The sequence below is a fragment of the Choloepus didactylus genome, chromosome 5 (assembly GCF_015220235.1).
Source record: "Choloepus didactylus isolate mChoDid1 chromosome 5, mChoDid1.pri, whole genome shotgun sequence".
NCBI lineage: Eukaryota > Metazoa > Chordata > Mammalia > Pilosa > Megalonychidae > Choloepus > Choloepus didactylus.
The window spans coordinates 91,909,503-91,927,363 of record NC_051311.1 but is presented as its reverse complement, the minus strand read 5'-3'; the positions used below and the strand labels follow the sequence as shown (position 1 = coordinate 91,927,363).

At 39.9% G+C, this 17,861-nt stretch overlaps 1 protein-coding gene across 2 annotated transcripts in view; it reads right to left on the bottom strand.

Moving 5' to 3' along the window:
- Positions 1-267: 267 nt before the first annotated feature.
- Positions 268-17,861, bottom strand: part of SLC26A5 (solute carrier family 26 member 5) — a 52,793-nt gene continuing 35,199 nt past the window's right edge. The window contains exons 9-20 of one of the 2 annotated variants that reach the window (XM_037837469.1): positions 15,353-15,435; positions 10,829-10,976; positions 9,715-9,828; positions 8,740-8,817; positions 7,978-8,073; positions 7,496-7,602; positions 5,196-5,265; positions 4,171-4,263; positions 3,520-3,624; positions 2,651-2,851; positions 1,985-2,039; positions 268-941 (exon numbers count right to left, since the gene is read on the bottom strand). In XM_037837469.1, the coding sequence (XP_037693397.1) occupies positions 757-941; positions 1,985-2,039; positions 2,651-2,851; positions 3,520-3,624; positions 4,171-4,263; positions 5,196-5,265; positions 7,496-7,602; positions 7,978-8,073; positions 8,740-8,817; positions 9,715-9,828; positions 10,829-10,976; positions 15,353-15,435 (1,335 nt within the window). In that variant the 3' untranslated portion in view covers positions 268-756. Of the gene's footprint in view, positions 942-1,984; positions 2,040-2,650; positions 2,852-3,519; positions 3,625-4,170; positions 4,264-5,195; positions 5,266-7,495; positions 7,603-7,977; positions 8,074-8,509; positions 8,642-8,739; positions 8,818-9,714; positions 9,829-10,828; positions 10,977-15,352; positions 15,436-17,861 lie in introns of those variants that run through there. The other variant, XM_037837470.1, reaches the window with a different exon arrangement.

The following is a 17,861-nucleotide window of genomic DNA, read 5'->3' as shown; positions in this document are numbered from 1 at the left end:
ACACTAATCCTGGATGTTAATCATGGGGTGGTATATGGGAACTCTGCATTTTATGCATGATTTTTCTGGAAACATACAACTTCTCTGATAAAAAAAATAAAAGTATGAGTATGGGGGGGACAAAGAAAAAATGCTATGTAGGGTTTGATTTTATTTTGGTTAAAAATGTAAATATAGGTATAGAAAAATATCTGGAAAGATTTGCATTAATGTATTAACAATGGTAATCTCTAAGTGGTGAGAATATAATGTTTTAATTTTCTTATTGTTACATATCTTTTTCTCATTTTCTGCAATGTACTTATATTGCTTATAATAAAAGGATACTTTAAAGCATGAACTTCCAAAAAATTGTGGGGGATCCCCTCCTCTCAGGCAACCCTGATTCTAGAAAGTGTAGACCAACATGTACAGAACAAGGAACCACTACCCATCTGGTAACAGCATATCCTATTTGTAAATAAAGTACTTAAAGGAATAAATTCTCAAGTGGTTGGCTTATAAAGATAATATTAAAAAGTAACACAAATGTCACTGCACAATAAATTCAGGCAAGGGGACAATTTAAATTATCTTTGACATATTAATTGAAAAAAAAAAACCACAAGTAAGATACATCTTGCTATGCTTCATTCACCCTCCAAATAAAGCCTTGACTACTTCTTTGCCTTTAGAAAAAAATTCTATTGTCTAGTATTTAAAATGTGTTATGATTTCACAAAAGCTCATAACCCCATCCCAGACTGAGTTCCTCATCTATGCCTCAGGAGTGGCATTCGGCTCTGAGTCCTCCTGGGGAGGGAGAACTGAGGTTTCTTGTTCAGCAAGGGCCTCTCGAACTTGACTGCCTAAAACTGCATCATGAATGCTGTGGAACAGCAGCTCCAATAAAGCAGGATTTTCAAAAAATCTATTTCGAGTGAGATCATTCACAACTTGTGCTATAATAGAAGAAAAGAAAATTAGTCCACACTCTGGATGTCAATCATGAACATTAAAAGAAAAAAACACACATTAAGAAAGTTTAAATAGCAAAATGATATAAAAAGTTAAACAGTAAAAAATCCAGTCCCTACATCCATCACACCCAGTCCCAGGAAGCTACTTTAATTAGTTTCTTGTATGTATTCTTCCAGTATTTCTCTATGAAAATATAAGTAAACACATATTCTTATTTCCCTTTTCTTACTCCAGAGATAATATACTATATATACTACTCTGGACTTTTTTTTTACTTAATCTTTTTTTATAACTGCATGGAATTCTATTGCCTACCCTAGTTAATTTAACTGGGTTTGACACTTGAGTGGTTTCCAGTCTTTTACTTTTACAGACAATGCTATAATGATTAATCACATACATGTGACATTTCAAGTGTGTGCAGTACATTGCTGGATTTTCTGAGTTAAAAGATAAATACATTTGTTATTTTGTAAGATAATGCCAGTCTGCCCTCCAAAGGTGCTGTTCGAGAGCACCCATTCCTCCACAGGGATGCCTATAGAATACATCATCAAAGACTTTTGATTTTTCCCAATCTGATAAGTAAAAAGTGATATCTTCATGTTGATTTTGATATTTTGTTTCAAGCATTGTTTCTGACAAAAATTTAATATGAAACAAAAATGGCAGACAAGGTATTACCAAAACCATTGGATAGAAAACAAGCAAACTGAATGATTCTGTATAGCTAGAATATGTGTATGACAGCCATTAAAGAATTAATATAGAACGTATCAACCCAGAACAGTGGTTTATTAAGTCCCTTTCTCTAACTCCAGTTCAGGAGACCCACCACAAATATCTCAGTGATATGAGTGCTTGTAAGTGCTAACTTCAAAACTTGTATTAGGGTGATTTCAGTAGAATAATTTTCATTTTTACTGAAAACTAAAATTGAGTGAAAAAATGTTCAATTGTAGTTATTAAAAAAGAGAAACAATCAGTATGTTAAAACTTCTCCCCATCCTAGAAGGGTACTCACCACTGCATCCTGCTAAGTATACATAAATACCGACATCTCCATATTCTTTTACGATCTGTAATATTGAAATAAAGTTTAGTTTCTCTTGACTCTGTGGCAGATGAAAGTCTCTTTCTACCAATATATATTTCAGAGATATTAGACACTGTAGTGCATTCACTTGAGCTACTTCTCTTCAACAATTATGCATTGTTGAAGCTGGTCATTTAAAAATAATTTTGTATTTCTTTTGATTTTTTTATGGACAGTGATAATTAGGGATATTGAGGAATTATTGTTAAATTTTATTTAGGTGTAATAAAGGCATTATGGCAATGTTTTTAATTAAAGAATCCTCTTCTAGAGCTATACGCTGAAATATTTATGGATGAGGTGGTGACTGGGATGTGCTTCAAAAATAATAAGAAAAGGGAAAGTAGGGGAAGGGCATAGATGAAAGAAGATTAACCATAAATTGATAATTGTTGAAGCTGAGTAATAATTACATGGGGACGCATTGTACTATAATTTTACTTTTGCATAGTTTTGACATTTTCCAAAATCAAAAGTTGAAAACATGAAAAAAGAATTAAGAGCTGAAAAAGGAACCCTAGTCCATTTCCTGATTTTACTGACGGCAAAACTGGATGCTGAGATATTACATGACTCGTTCAAAATGATGCTTACCCCTGCCACAGTTTTAACTCCAACAGAATCTATAAAATTCACTTGTGTAAAATCCAGAATGACAGTGTGGACATTATCCCCTGGGGGCATAAATCTTTGCAGTTCTTCAGGAAATGTGCTTTTGGTGACTACTGGGGGATATTTGACTTCAGAATCATCTTCTTCAGGCTTGGTATTATCTTCTCCATCTACTTCTCCATCCTATGTCAAGAATTAAGACAAACCAGAGTTCTATGACAACTCACAATTTTGGTTCTGAGAAAGACTTATGAGGAAAAGTCAGAAACTGTCCTTACATTTTCAAGCTACCGACTATACCAGATGCCTTCTAAAATATGTCATATCCCAGATTTATGAAGTGACAAAAAAGGATGAGTTCATTACATTCAATTTTAGCTCAATTTCTTTTCTTGTCCTCCTCCTCCATCCATTTTTTTTCTTTTTTTCCTTTTTGTACAGTGAAATCCGCCCTTTTTACTCATTATCTGTTTGTCCCTAACTTCTAAAATAGTTCTACTAACTTCGGCATGCAAGTCAAGAGCTACTATAAGCCTAAACAGCAAAAACCAGCCTTTGAGCTTTTTTATTTTCAGTTGGATAAATTTACCAGAAAGTATTAATGGTAAAATTTACTAAGTTACTATGTGATTTTTATTTTTTTAAAACAATGTTTTTTGGTTGATAGCACTACTAATTAAAGCAGCATTCGCATAACTGATCTTTTCACCTACCTCTAATACACAAAGGATAGTTTCTAAGCTTTCCTATTTGAGGAACTTCATGCTGTGTTAATACCTCAATCATGAATAAAGGTAGGGGGCACTGCAGAGCAAAAGAGAAGGGAAAATTACAACTAAAAGATCACTCACCACTTTGACCACAGCATTGGCCATATTTGCGTTTCCGACTTCCTTAGCATACTTTTTCATGGCCTTTCTTCTCGCTCCCATTATGAGTGCCGGGTTCACTCCAGTCTTTACAGAAGAGCGATATATGCAAAATCACTTCATGGCTCCCAAGGACCCACCCAAATGCAATTCATCTTTAAATCTTCCTATTTAACTGCTTCCTATGCCAGGTTTTCACCAAAATCTTTGGCTCTGATGCCTTGTTAAAAGAATATTAGTAACCTCTCTTATTCTCAGTCTTGATTCAAGACAACCAGAAGCTAAAATGTTAAAGAGAATTTCTATAATGGTATTTTTTAAACTTATTTCTTTCAGGTTCTTACATTTAAGAGACTCGGTGAGTTGAGTTGGGAGGTTTTCATATATACTGGGCAGTGTGGTGTCAGGTTCTGATCATGGTTGAAGGAAACCACGTGATCCCAACAGTAAAAAACCTAAAATTATTTTTTCTCACTTTTTTTCCTCTAAAAATTTATAAAAGGGTAATATATGCATATGTAAAAAAGAAATAGTATTGAAAAGGTATACCAAGACTATTCAGTGATCTTCACATCTGTGTCAATCTACAGTCCCCTCCTCAGAAATAATCACTCTTAATTTCTTGTGACTCACCTTTCTTTTTAAGGCACTGCTATACAAGTCGCTATTTGCATAATAAATTGGGGCATTGATTTGGAATATTTTTATCCCAGGAATTTCCTTCACCTGAGGAGTAAAATATTAGTGAATTTAACACATGGGAATATTTCGGAATCAAAGCTGCAATTACCTCTGTCCCCCAACTTGAAAATCAATACAGCAATTGCTAAAGCCCCTCTTAACAGTATTTAGTTAAAATAATGTCACTCTGCCCAACCTACTCATGCTCTGGAGGAAAACCTTTAAAAGAAACCCATTTCTTTTAAAAGTCTATCTTTATTTCAATTTAACCATAAAATACAAAGAAGAAGGCACCGAAAAATATTTACAAGAAGAAAAGAAGACGGATAGGAGGGGGGAGGCTGCCGCCCAGACTGAGAAGCAGGCAAATAGGAAACAGAGGTTTACATCGGTTTGATTCAGGGAATGCAGGAAGAGGTCCAAATGGACACAAGTGAAACAGAGTGAATATTTTATCAAGATTAGATGCCTCCATGGACATTGCCTTCAGGCCATTCTCAGTAAGTTCTGTAAATAGTGACTTCCTTCTCCCTGATTTTGTTTAGAACCCAAAATTTCGGTCCCAGGAATGAGGCCTGGGGTTGATAGAGCCGGCACCTCAAATAATCACTGTGACCCTTTCTCTCCTGGAACCCTACAAAGGCCTCGTGGAACTCTAGGACACAATTTAGCAACCAGTAATCATCAAATAATTCTTTGGGATAAGAAAAAATAGAAATCCTAACACCACTTTTATTTCTTAACACCTTATAATGAGTCTGAAAATTTCTTCTCAAGAATAAAACAGATAAAACTACATTACAATATAACAGCATAAATGGCAAAACTGAATCAGAAAGTAAACTGAAGTTCAGCTTTTCACTGTGACCACTATAATAACATCCTCCAGCCCCCCAATTTTTTGTCCTGGACAAAAATAGTATTGTCAATCATATCACATATTTACAACCATTTACAATGACAGAGAAAGATCCTACCTCTTCATATGCGTCTATATCAATATATACATCAGTGTCAGGAAGCTGTCCAAGGACTCTGTAGCTCGGACTAGAGATAGAGAGTGAGTATAATAAAATACCATTATGTTGAAGTGCAGAATGTGATTTAAACACAAATTTTTACATGTTTACATGTCATGTGCATTTTTGTCAGTGAATTCAAAAATTTATGATTCTCAAATCATGCCTCTGCTGAAGAGCTCCACACATAGCAGTTCTAGTGCTCCAAACCTAACCCATCACCCTCACCTCATACCACACACATATACCCCATACCATGAGCACAGCATACACCACATGTACACACACACCACACTTACTTCACTCTTGCATCACACACTCATACCCACCCGCTATCCCCTCTCCACACACACACACACAATCTGGCCAGGACAACAGACTCAGGCATTTAAAGATAGGGGTAAAATGAATTACGTGGAGTTCAAGTCACATCAAGAACATGTGTAACTTAAGTTCTCCACATGTCACTCAGTAGAAAGAACCTCCTTCCATGCACTAATTCTAAAGTAAGAGAGGAGATTTTTTGTTTCTAATACGAGTCATTGACTCATGGACGGTGTGGATGTCGGGATGGTGGTGGTGGGAATCACCTGAGGATGTGGGGAGAAAACAAAATTTCACTTAAGTCAGTGTAAAAGGTTTCTTAAGTTTGGTTAAAATAGATTCTAAATATTTTTTGATAGGCCTAATTCTTTACTCTTTTTATAGAGCAGTCTGCCCAAATTAGACACTTTCAATGATGACAGGTACTATTTATTGAGCACCTGATATTACCTTACTCCATCCTGTGAACAATGCAAGTAGGCTTATTACAGTTATCGTGCGGTTGAGAAATTGTGGCTCAGTGGGGTTAGGTGAGTTTTTCAAGGACATAGAGTTTGGCAGAGCCAGAATATGGCTCAAGGTCTTTGATTTGAAATTCTATGGTCTTACCACTAGGCCTTGGTGCTTCTTGTGCAAGTGCTTTGTAAGCTAGAATAGATGATACAAACGTTAACTGTTCTGGGGGATTCCCTCAACAAGCATTCAGAGAACACACACCATAGGGCTGACACTGGACTCAGGGAACACAGTCCCTACAATCAAGATGCTCACAGTCTAGTGATGTCTGTAAACAAATACAATACTGATGACTGACACTATAGACATAAGGGCCAGGTACTATGGGGACACTCAGGAAGAGCCTAATCCAGATTTGGGGATGAGGGGTATGCAGATCAGTTATAGAGGAAGAGTCCTTGAGGAGCTAATAATCTCAGAGCATAGACTTTGCATGGGCATAGGGCAAGGCAAGGAATAACAGTTTGGGTCAAGTTTTTGCAGGGGGAGGGGAGGGAGAGCCTGAAAGTCTCAGGGACCTGCAGGCCCATCATTTTGAGGCTGGAACAAAGAATGTGAGGGGGGCAGTCAAACAAGGATCTGGGCAAAGGGGCACAAAGGGCCTTATAGAACTTCAGACTTCAGGTACTTCCTTGCCTAAAAATTTCATCCCATTTCTCAGAGCCCAAAGGTATGTACTGCTCACTTGGGCATTCCAGGTCCTCCAGGATGGAGACTCATCACTCACTACTTTCTGCTGTGAACTTCTTCCAGCCCAGACAAGGGTCATCCTAACCCTTAACTTATTCCATGGCTTCTATCCAGGGATTATAAAAGGTATAGCCCAGACTGGAACCCAGGTTTGTCTGCCTCCAAAATCCAGACTTTTTCTATGATGTCATGTCACCTTTTTTTTGTTTATGGTGACTTCTTTATCATATACATAGTATTTTTTTAGGTTATTTTATTCCTTCCACAGTGGGCTCAGCTTTGTACTAGGGACAAGAGATGACAGGCAATGGTTGAGGGTGGAAGACGGGACAGCTGAAGACCTGCATATGATAACCTGGTGTCAGCGTCTGCTCCAAGCCCTTGAAACCCATGTCAGCACCTGGCACTGAGGCAAACTGCAAGAACAAAGGATTCATTCAGAAGAGGAACAATAAGCCAGCGTACTACTGGGATGGCAGGATCAATGATGGAACTTAGGCTCTTGTAACAAAACCACTGATTGAGCCACAACAGAGCACCTGGAAAAATCCTATTGAATTTTTAATTTGGTGATTTGTTTGATTTAGTTAACAGGCCCCACAAGTAGTACATCTCCCTCTCACGCTGAATAGTGGGGGGCCCCACTCCCACCAATTCAAGTTTCAGTCAACATTGGCAGTCAAAGATTACATCATGACACCCACACCCACGCCAACCCACCCACTCACCTCTGTGTTCTGTAAATAACAGTCAACAGAGCAATGATGACAGCTGTAATCAGACCATAGTCCAATCCCAGGAACAAGGAGGAAACAAATGTGGTAAGCCAGATGGTCTAAACAAAACACAGAACGCTTTAGGTTAAAACTATATTAATGGTTGATTGGGTAAAGTTATTTTAGTTCTTTTAAGATACAAGGTAAAGAAAGGGAGAGAAAATATTTAGGAAAAAAGGCAGTTTTTACATCAAAAGAGTACCAAATAATAAAATTTTAAGAAGAGGAAAAAAAAACGTATTAAAAATGAGATAAAAATACACACACACACACACACACACACACACACACACACACACACACACCCCTGGCCTGGCTGGATACTGCATATAAAAACAACTAATTGCAATAATGACCCTACCTTTTGCACATTTTTATCAGCACTTCATCTGCTGCTATGACATATACATCTAACAGTCACCTTTGTCACTTACCAGCTCTATTTTGCTGGTTCTCCAGAAAAAGGGGAGATCTGAGAACTGCATAAACATTCCTTTCAGGTTGACGATCACAATGGCCGATAGCACAGCCTGCAACACAGCACATCCACACATGCCCCTCCTCATGTGTCCAAAAAGCCCCCTTTGGCTCCCTGCTCTTTTCCTGCTGCCCTCTCCCTTCCTCTCCCCACTCACTTCCTACGCAGCAGTGACGTTACTTTGGAGCCAGAACACCTGGATTTTCAGGACTTGGTTAGCTAAAAGGACTTGGAAAACCAGACTTATATCCTAGTAGCAAACCTGCATAGTGGTCAAGAAGTACAGAATTAAACTTGGAACTCAAGGAATTACTTCACCTATGGTTCTTCCTACATTATTATTTGCTCTACTCTCTATATCATTCATAATCTCAACTACATTAAACATATCAGTAAGTAAATGTTTTCTTTACCTCAGATTTTTAAATGTAAGTATAAAGTTACAGGAGGCACAGAGAGAAGGAACCTTCAAGGTCAGCCAGTCCAAACCCCGACTTTACAGATAAGGAAAATGAGGCCCAGAGGAGTTGAGAAGGCTTCCTCAACATCCCGTGATGACTGATGGTGTGGAGTTAAGAGCAGGACCCTGGTCCTAACCTTGGCCCTTTCCTTGTACCAACCTGCTAGGGTTACAGAAAAACCCGTAAGACGTCACAAAATATAAGATAGCAAACTCTCTGCGCAGAGAAAAACCTCACACCAAGTCCAAACTACACACCTGCGGCAATGATTCAAAGAGGAATCCAGTGGCTAATATGACCAGCAGAATCATTAACGAGGCCAAACAACCTGCAAGCTGAATGAGAGAAGACACATGGAAGGGGCTTTTAGGAGACTTGAGTAGCAGGTTGGTCATCTTAATCACTGTAGGAAGACTGAGAAAATGTGGATTTACGTAAGTCATCCAAACCATCACCGAAGCCTATAACTCCTTCCTACTACCTCTCTGAAGTTTTGCTTCTTTGTAGAGCTTTCCAGCAGAGGCTGACAGGCTTAAATACCCTGACTGAAATACCCTTGCCAGAATTAGGGGAGAGGAGATGTCTGGGGCAGACTGAGACCCACAAAGGTCAGAGGAGTTCAGATGAGTGTTTGCTGTTCAGCCTGGTAGCCTCTAGCCGCATGTGGCTATTTAAAGGTAAGAAATAATTAAATTGAAATAAAGTAATTCAGCTCCTCCTTTGCACTAGCCATATTTCAATCTCTCAGGAGTCACATGTCCATAGTGGGCAGCACAGATATTGAACATGTCCATCACTGCAGAAGGTGCTACTGGATGGTGCTGTGCTAGAGTGTTGGCATCCTGCCCATACTCAGTCTCTCTCAGGCTTTCATAACAACTTCCCGTGTCAGCCCTCTGACATTGGAGTATAGCACTATTGACTTCTTTTAAATGCCCAGGCTGTAGCTCATCAGTGAGTACATGCCAGTATCTTCCTGGGACCCAAGGTTAACTAGTACAGGGAGTGTTTGTACAACTTTCTGACTGAGCTAGAGAATATACTGCTTTCCTATAGATTCAGTTCCTTGTAATTCGCCTCAACCAACCATGCCTTCCCTTGATTCACCACACAGCTAGACGGAGCATGGATCTGCCGGTAGGGTACCTTTGGTTGGATTCAGAATAGAACCAAGGGATTAAAAATTTAATTACCACCAAATCATTGGTCCTTAGAGGCTGCTGTGTACACACCTGTGTCTTCCCTCCAGTTCCCTCCTGAACAAGGCTTCGAGACAAGGAACATGAAATTGAAAAGGTCTGGAACAGTGAGCCAATAGAGTTACACAGTCCCAATGCAATGAGCTCCTTTTCCATGTGGAAACAAAGCACAAAAGAGATTGGTCATTTTTCAGGAGGAAAAGCATGATGATCCATTTAATACACATTTTCAGCAGTACAGGATGACTCTTCATTCCCTTTTCAGATATAAGAACTGTATAGCATGAATTCAAAATAGGAATTCTTGCGTATTTTATGGTGGTGACAAGACACATTGAATTTTTATTGTGTTGGAGATAAATGCTGCATTCCCCCACCATTCCTCTCTCCAAACACACACTCGACTACACAAATTATGCTATTTGTTTTTTAACTGCAGCAAAAGAGAAAATATTTTTGTTATTTAAGGGAACATTCTTGGAGTATAGGACTATTGGCTTCTTTTAAACTCCTGGGCTGTAGCTCATCAGTGAGTACATGCCAGTATCTTTCCGGGACCAGTGGGTCCTGCTCTCAGTGCTACTTCAGCTATTCCTCTTTTGATCACTGTATCTTGTATGAATATGGAACACCTAGTTTCCTCTTGGAAATACACAGGGTGTTAAAATAGGTACCGTCGTGCCAAGTTGATAACTCCTGCTGTTTCAGTTAATTACCATATCTGTAGCTATAATATAAAAGAAGGTGGCAAAGAGAATTGTGGAATCTGAATGATGAATTGTGTACTCAAAGTGTAATGAAGAAAAGCAAGCCTTCCTAGTAGAAAAGCAATGGTTCTGGAAGAACATTTTACTCCAGGCTGTGAGCTTTAAAAACAGGGATAACACTTAACAGGAGTATGACAAACTATAAGTCTCAGAGATTTTGCATTTCCCATTGGACCCCTGCCCATGAGGACTCACTACCTCAGGGGCCGATTAACTACTGCACACAAATAATGCAAAAAATTGTAGGGTGAATATCTGCTCCAAACACATTCATCATGAACAATTTTTCTACCAAGATAGACAAATCTAGTTCATTCACCTTCCATAATACAACATGATGGTTGTACTGCTATGAAACATATGCAGAAAATTGATTTTACCTGGTTGCCGTCAACCTGGTAGCCATGCTTATTCGCCAAGGTCTTGGCCATGGAGATGGTCACTGAAAATCCAACAATGGCTATGGCAATGGCATCTACATACACAAGGTGGAAGAGGCTGGTGTCTGGATTGGCTGGAGGTAGTAGCCTGAAAGGTCAAGGTGATGTTCACCTGGGTGTTGTGACCATTGGGAAAAACTGAGCTGCAAATGAGGTGATCAAAGCTTGGATACTTGCTAGCTGATTTTGCAAAAAAGAAGACCCTCCTTCACCAGCAGAGGTTCTTTCCAAGCCCAACCCCAGAGGACCAGTTTTCTACCTGGATGGGTTGTCAGCAGAGATCAGATGCCGTTTTATTTATAAAAGGAGCAAGCCCATACCTCATGGCATTCTGTGTGGCAAGTGTAAGCAAGACACAGAACCAGGAAAAAGAAAAGTGCTCAGATGTCATAAGATATCTGAAGCAAACAAAGCCTTAGAGTCCAGAGGGTGTCAGATGGGTCTATCTTAGAGGATAATTACTGTCTTAGCACCATCAGATATCCTTCCCATGTTATCATCCCTGTGCATGAGTTTCTAACATGGGAAAAGTACAGTACAAAGATCATACTCACTCCTTGAGCCTCATCCTGGGCATTCCTTGAATCTGGAGAAGCCAAAAGCATGATCCTAGAACCCTACAATTGAGAACCCAGATTTGTGGCCCTATGCTTGCAGTTTGGACCCTTGTCCTAAAGGAACAGAATAGAGATTCCCTGGAATGTTATGGGGGAAAGGGCAATGGGGATTTTCAAAGGCATCCTGCCCTAATTCAAAGCTTTGGACTAAATGCAAATAACAATAATCAGTTAACTTATTAACAATAACAATTATTATCATAACAAACATTTATTATGAGCATCCTTTATGCCAAGTTCTGTGCTCATTTAATTATCTCCAATAACCCAGTCAGCAAGGCACCATTATAATCCCCCTTTTACAGACAAGGCAAATGAGGCAAAATGGGGTTAAACAATCTGTACAAGGCCAAACAGCTCTTCTATCAGTTACAATAAAAACCACAAAGGACCCACCTCCCTATGCCTACTTCCCTTAATATGTCATATCACAGTGATGGAAGGGATGTCTCAATTCTGGGGTAAGGGAAAGGAAGGGGAGGAAGGGAAAGGAACCTGACATCTATTAAGCCTTGATGATGGGCTAGATGCTTTACATACATCAATCCTATTTTAAATGGGTGCCCTTATTATCCCAATCTATAGGGGGAAAAAACAAATGCTTGTAGATATTAAGTCATTTACCCAAGGTGGAGCAGGGAGTCAAACTCAAAAGGTCTGACAATAAAATGTGTTGTCTTTCTCTTGTATTTTGCCTAATAGTCAACTGGAAAGGAAGGCCTAGCAGCAGGTTTGGGCCCAAGGAATAAGAATATGAGAAAAGGATGTATTGGGGTAAGGCAGGTAAACAAAGAAACAGGACATGTAGCACGACCGGGATCTGTAATAGTCACTTGTCACTTTCTGAGCACCGCCACATGCAGGTATCCATGCATGTGTGTGGGTAAGTGTGGTAGTTTGCTTTCAAACATGGCCACCAACAATTCCTCCCATCCTTGCATGTGCATGCCACTCCCCCCATCTAAAGGTGGGATCTATTTCTCCTCCTGTTGATTCTGGGCTGGCCTTGAGACTTTCTTTGACCAACAATATGTAGCAGAAGTGACCTTGTACAAGTGCTTTAAGAGGACTGGCAACTTCCGTTTTCATTTCTTGTTGCCCTGAGCTATCATGAAAATAAGTCTGGCCACCCAGCTGGAGCCACCATGTGGAGAAGATGCCAGCTGGCCTTCAGCTGCTCCAGCTCCTCCAGCCGAGGCATCAGACATGTGAGGGCAGCATTCTTGGATTGTCCAGCATCTTCTGCACCTTCAGACATCTGCAGCTGCATAAGACACCCCAAGTGGGACCAACAGAAGAATAACCTGGCTGAGTCCAAGCTAGACTGAAATAGTTATTTTAAACCACTATTTTTGGGGTGCTTTGTTATGCAGCAATATGACTCAAAGAGAATTCAAACAGTATGATTGTACATAGATACACAGATAGGTAGGCAGTGGGTGTGCCGACTGGGATGTATTACGGCCCCCAAAACGCCATGTTCTTTGATGCAATCTTTTGGGGGCAGATGTATTAGTGTTTTGATTAGGTTGGAATCCTTTGATTGGGTGTTTCCATGGAGATGTTACCCCATCCATTCAGGGTGGGTCTTAATTGTATCACTGGAGTCCTATGAAAGTGTTCACAGACAGAAGGAGGTGTTGCAACCAAGAGAGATACTTTGAAGAACACAAGTAGCTGAGAGTGGAGCTGGAACACAACCTGAGATTAGCAGACACCAGCCACGTGCCTTCCCAGCTAACAGAGAGAAAGATAGTAAATGAGACAGAAAGAGACTCAGACAGAGACAGACAGACAGAGAGGGACTGCTGGCTGGTAGCCACTCTTGCTCCTTCCAATATGAAGAGAATAATACATTTTTTAAAAGTTAGAGAAAAGAGAATAGATGAAGTAAAGAAGTAATATGTGATTTGAAACTAGAAAACTAGTTGCAATAGCCAGCCCGAGAACGTTACCATGTCCTGAGTGCCTCCTTTAACCACCTTACACACATATCTGGACACCACTGGCCTACCCTTGGTGAAGGTATACTTGTGTTGATGCCTTCATTAGGACATTTTCATAGCCTTCAGACTGTAAATTTGCAACCAAAGAAACTCCCTCTATAAAAGCCAATCCATTTCTGATGTTTTGCAAAATGGCAGCATTAGCAAACCGGAACAGTGGGTATTATTTGTTTCCTACTTAGTTTTGGGCAATGTTGCAGTTAACACAAGGTTTCTGGGTAGTCAAGTTCCAGAAAGGCAAACTGTTCTTATTTTTAAAATAAAGTTTAGCTCTCACATAGAGGGGGAAAGCATTTGGGTACAATGAAATAGGGAATGAAAAGTATTAGGTAGAAATCATGGTAGCATGTGGAGTTTAATCTCTTGGTGTATTTTTAAAAAACAGAAATCAAGTGTAAGCAGTTCGCATTTAATCAAATTATTTGTGAATATGATTATCTATTTGTTACCACCTGACTGTTTATGTTGGTGACCTAAGTGTGAGGTAGTGCAAAGAGCAGAGGACAGGTATCAGGAGACTGAGCTCTGGATCCAGGCTGGGACTCACCAGCCAGCTGCACACCTCATTCATGTCTCTCAGAGATCACCCTCCCTGACACCCCACTTAAAACAGCAATCCTGGCCTTCCACCCCTCACCTGGGTTCACTTTTCTTCATAGCACTTCTCACTATTTGTCTATTGGTTTATCATCTGTCAATGAACCATAAGTGCCAGGAGGGCAGGGACTTTTTTGCTTGTGTGCTTGTTTTTAACTGCTGTGTCCCTGGCAGTCAATAAACATATGCAGAATAAATGAGCTTTCATATCTGTAAAATGGAGATAATAATCAATATTGTCAATAGGGTTATTGTGAGCTGAGATAGTGGATATAAAATATTTTATAAATGATAAATCCAAATAAGAAAGTAAGATGTGAATGCTGTAGTATAGCTTTACACTGAATTATTGTAACTAACATGTTCATGATACCAATTTATTGTTTAAAAGTTTATACGTAGAGTGTACTCTTCCTCTCTTGGCACTTGCTCCAGGGGGCTTAAGAGCCACATCTGCTCCCTTCACTTCCCAGGAGACTCTAAGATGGGACCAGAGGGCAAGGCCTGACTGAGCGTAAAGTGTCCATCAGTGTCCAACATCTGGGCAAGTGGCCAACTCTATTTTAGAGGTTCTTTTGGAAAGAGAGAAGAGGGTGGCGAGAGAAAGAGAAAGATAGTAAATGAGACAGAAAGAGACTCAGAGACAGACAGACAGAGAGGGACTGCTGGCTGGTAGCCACTCTTGCTCCTTCCAATATGAAGAGAATAATACATTTTTTAAAAGTGAGAGAAAAGAGAATAGGGGAAGTAAAGAAGTAATATGTGATTTGAAACTAGAAAACTAGTTGCAATAGCCAGCCCGAGAACGTTACCATGTCCTGAGTGCCTCCTCTAACCGCCTTACACACATCATCTCCTGCAGCTCTGCGCTGCCCTCGCCGTAGGTGCTGATTACCACGCTCACCTGGCAGACGACAAACCGAGGCTTTGAGAGGGTAAGTGAGGGGCCTGAGGTCATGTTGCTGGTGAGTGGCAGGCTAGGATTTAGGTCTTTCTAACGCTAAAGTCCAAGCTCTTAATTCTGTTGCCACCCCGAGAGATCTTTTAAAAACTGTTAAGTGCTAACAATAGGAAAACAAAACAAAACACCACAAACACGAAAAACCCCAAACCCTCAGCTATTTGATACGTAGAGAAAAAAAGAGATTACTTTTCACTGCACGAGCACTACAGCAGGAGGTAACAACAACAATATATCCATTGATTATTCCAGTCACGCTGTTATGTAACAATATTTTTCCTACCCCAGAGGAAGTGTTCCAACGACATCCACACTGTATGATTCTTTCAAGTTAAACCCAGCTGAGATGCCAGTTCCCATGACCACCTACAACAGACACAAATCCAAATGTACCTTTACAGACGAAAATTCAAATGCCACAAAAATGAGCTTCAAAGAATGTGTTAGCCTTTAACGTTCAATTTTTAAAAAGAAGAATTATAGTTCCTTCCAGCCATTTTAACTTCTTTCAGCGATTCTACTCCATCCATAAAATGGACGCTACGGTTTCCTTGTGGCCTGGAATCCTTTCCTTCTTACATTTTTCTGTTCCACACTGAGGTGTTTGGCTAGTTGACCGCAACCAAAAGAGGCCATTAAACCTCTCAGGACTTGGCTTTGCTGCGGGGGCAGGTGAAATGTGTCTCTGGCCAAGATATCACAGATAAAGGACACTGAAATATGTACTGCGAGGGTGTACAATGACAGTGCATCCTTATAAAGTGTATGTTTGGATTTAGAATCTTCCTGCAGACCCTGCTTTGAGGAGAGCAGCACCGTGTGTGGTGAGGGGTCTCTACCAGAGCCCCCTTACTTGTCCTCTCTCATTTCAGCCACAGAGTAAGGGCCAGAGTGGAAGGGCATGATGCATAAGGCCATCCTGGATTTATCTGGGGAGTGAAGTACCATCTTTAGTGAGCTATATAAGAAGAGAAAAATATCAGAGGGCAAGATGATTGTCTTCATTTCTGAGAACTATTGTTATAGAACTTTCGTAGTGGGTTCTCCGGGAGAGAAGGAATCAGAGCTGGCCTGGGAAGGGAGCCAGTCCCTCAAGAGTGGCAGCTGCTGTGGAAAACCAACACTACGGTAAACTTACTATCAGAAACAGCAGCCTGGGAGACCAAGGGCACAGGTGTTTCTGGCCCCTTTGATGAAATGCCCTTTTCCTGTTGGTGGCGATTATGTTTGCACCCTTCATTGCGTTTGTAGGGGGATCTCAAATGGGGGTGGGGAGGTGGGTACCCAGAATGTTCAAATCCACAGGGTAAATATGGCCCAAGTTCCTGGATCATCAATTTTATTCAGTGATACAAAGCCTATCAGGGTATTCCTGGCAACACAAGCAGGATGCATTATGAAATAGAATGCAAAACTCAAGAAATGTTTTTATGACACAAAAGAAATTCTGTGTTTAAAGAGGACTTGGTCTCCAAACTCTCCAGTGTGGCTTCTCCGCTCAAAGGAAGACTTAGCTAAGAAGTTTAAAACACGCTGGTTTAACAAATTATTGAAAGACTGTAATGATGATAGAATTCTGGAAAACCATTCCCCTAGGAAACAATAAGGATTCTTTAAAGAGGAGCTGGGAAGTGGACAGAACTAGTAACCCAAGCCAGGAAAGGAAACCTTCATCATTTACTCTGTGTCCAGCCCCAATGAGAGAACGGGTTTTAAAATAGCAAGAGATAGTCCCGTTAGCCTGTTAAAAGGTACTGCTGGGATAAGGACAAGACCAAAGCAAGGAAAACGCTCAATGAATTGGCTTCCTTGTGAGCTATGCCTGCTAGTTCTTTCTGTAGCCGGAACTTTTTGCTAAATTTGGACCAGACACCTTTTCTTCTTATCTTATTCTTGTAATTTTCATACTATGCCCCAAGGGGCCCAGGGTGCCAAAGGGAACTCACAGGGATACTGCGGGATATTAAAAAGCTCCAAAGGAAACTTGATGACATCTGTCAGACACTGTGCAAACTTCCAGTTTGAGGTAGGTCAACACTTTCAACATTAGTTCACACTACTTTCCTTTCAATAACACCTTACGTTTGCAATGCTGGGTTTCCAGTGCTCGTTGGGATAAAAAGAAGGTACCATGTAACACTCGGTGTGGAACAAGAAATGGGAGTAATGGTGACCAATCTGATTCTAAGGTTTGAGTAGCTGTGCAGTTCCCACCAGGCACATACATCCCATTAATAAATACTTGCTACTTAAGAATGAAATAAAATATTTTTCTTTCGGTTTTTGTGCATTATTTTTATGAACAGCTATTAGAGTATTAGAAACAAATACTAAGTATTAAAATACTAATATATAATATAATAAATGGAACTATTTCTTTTGGCCTAGGACTGCCAGATCTGGGACATTTTGGGAAACTGTCTTTCACTCTTTTCAAAATGGAAACAGCTATATTTTTGCAGTTTATTACACTAGTATGTGTTCATCATTTTAAAAATTAAACAATATAAATATGAAGAAAACAAATCTTCAATAATCCCACCACTCAGAGAAAATTAATGTTAAATATTTCATGTATGGCCTTCACATGTATTTTAAAAATCATTTATTTCTACACTTTAATGCCTTTTCTTCTTACTGTTTGTTTTTCAGTGTATCTGTTAAAGCTCCCTCTGACAAGTTCTAACCTTCTCTTGGCAGAACTAAAAGAAAAAAAGACCCTATAACTCCCTGATCCTCCCCTACCCACTATGAAATCCCTCAAGGAAACAGTTGGGTGTATATGCTGTAGA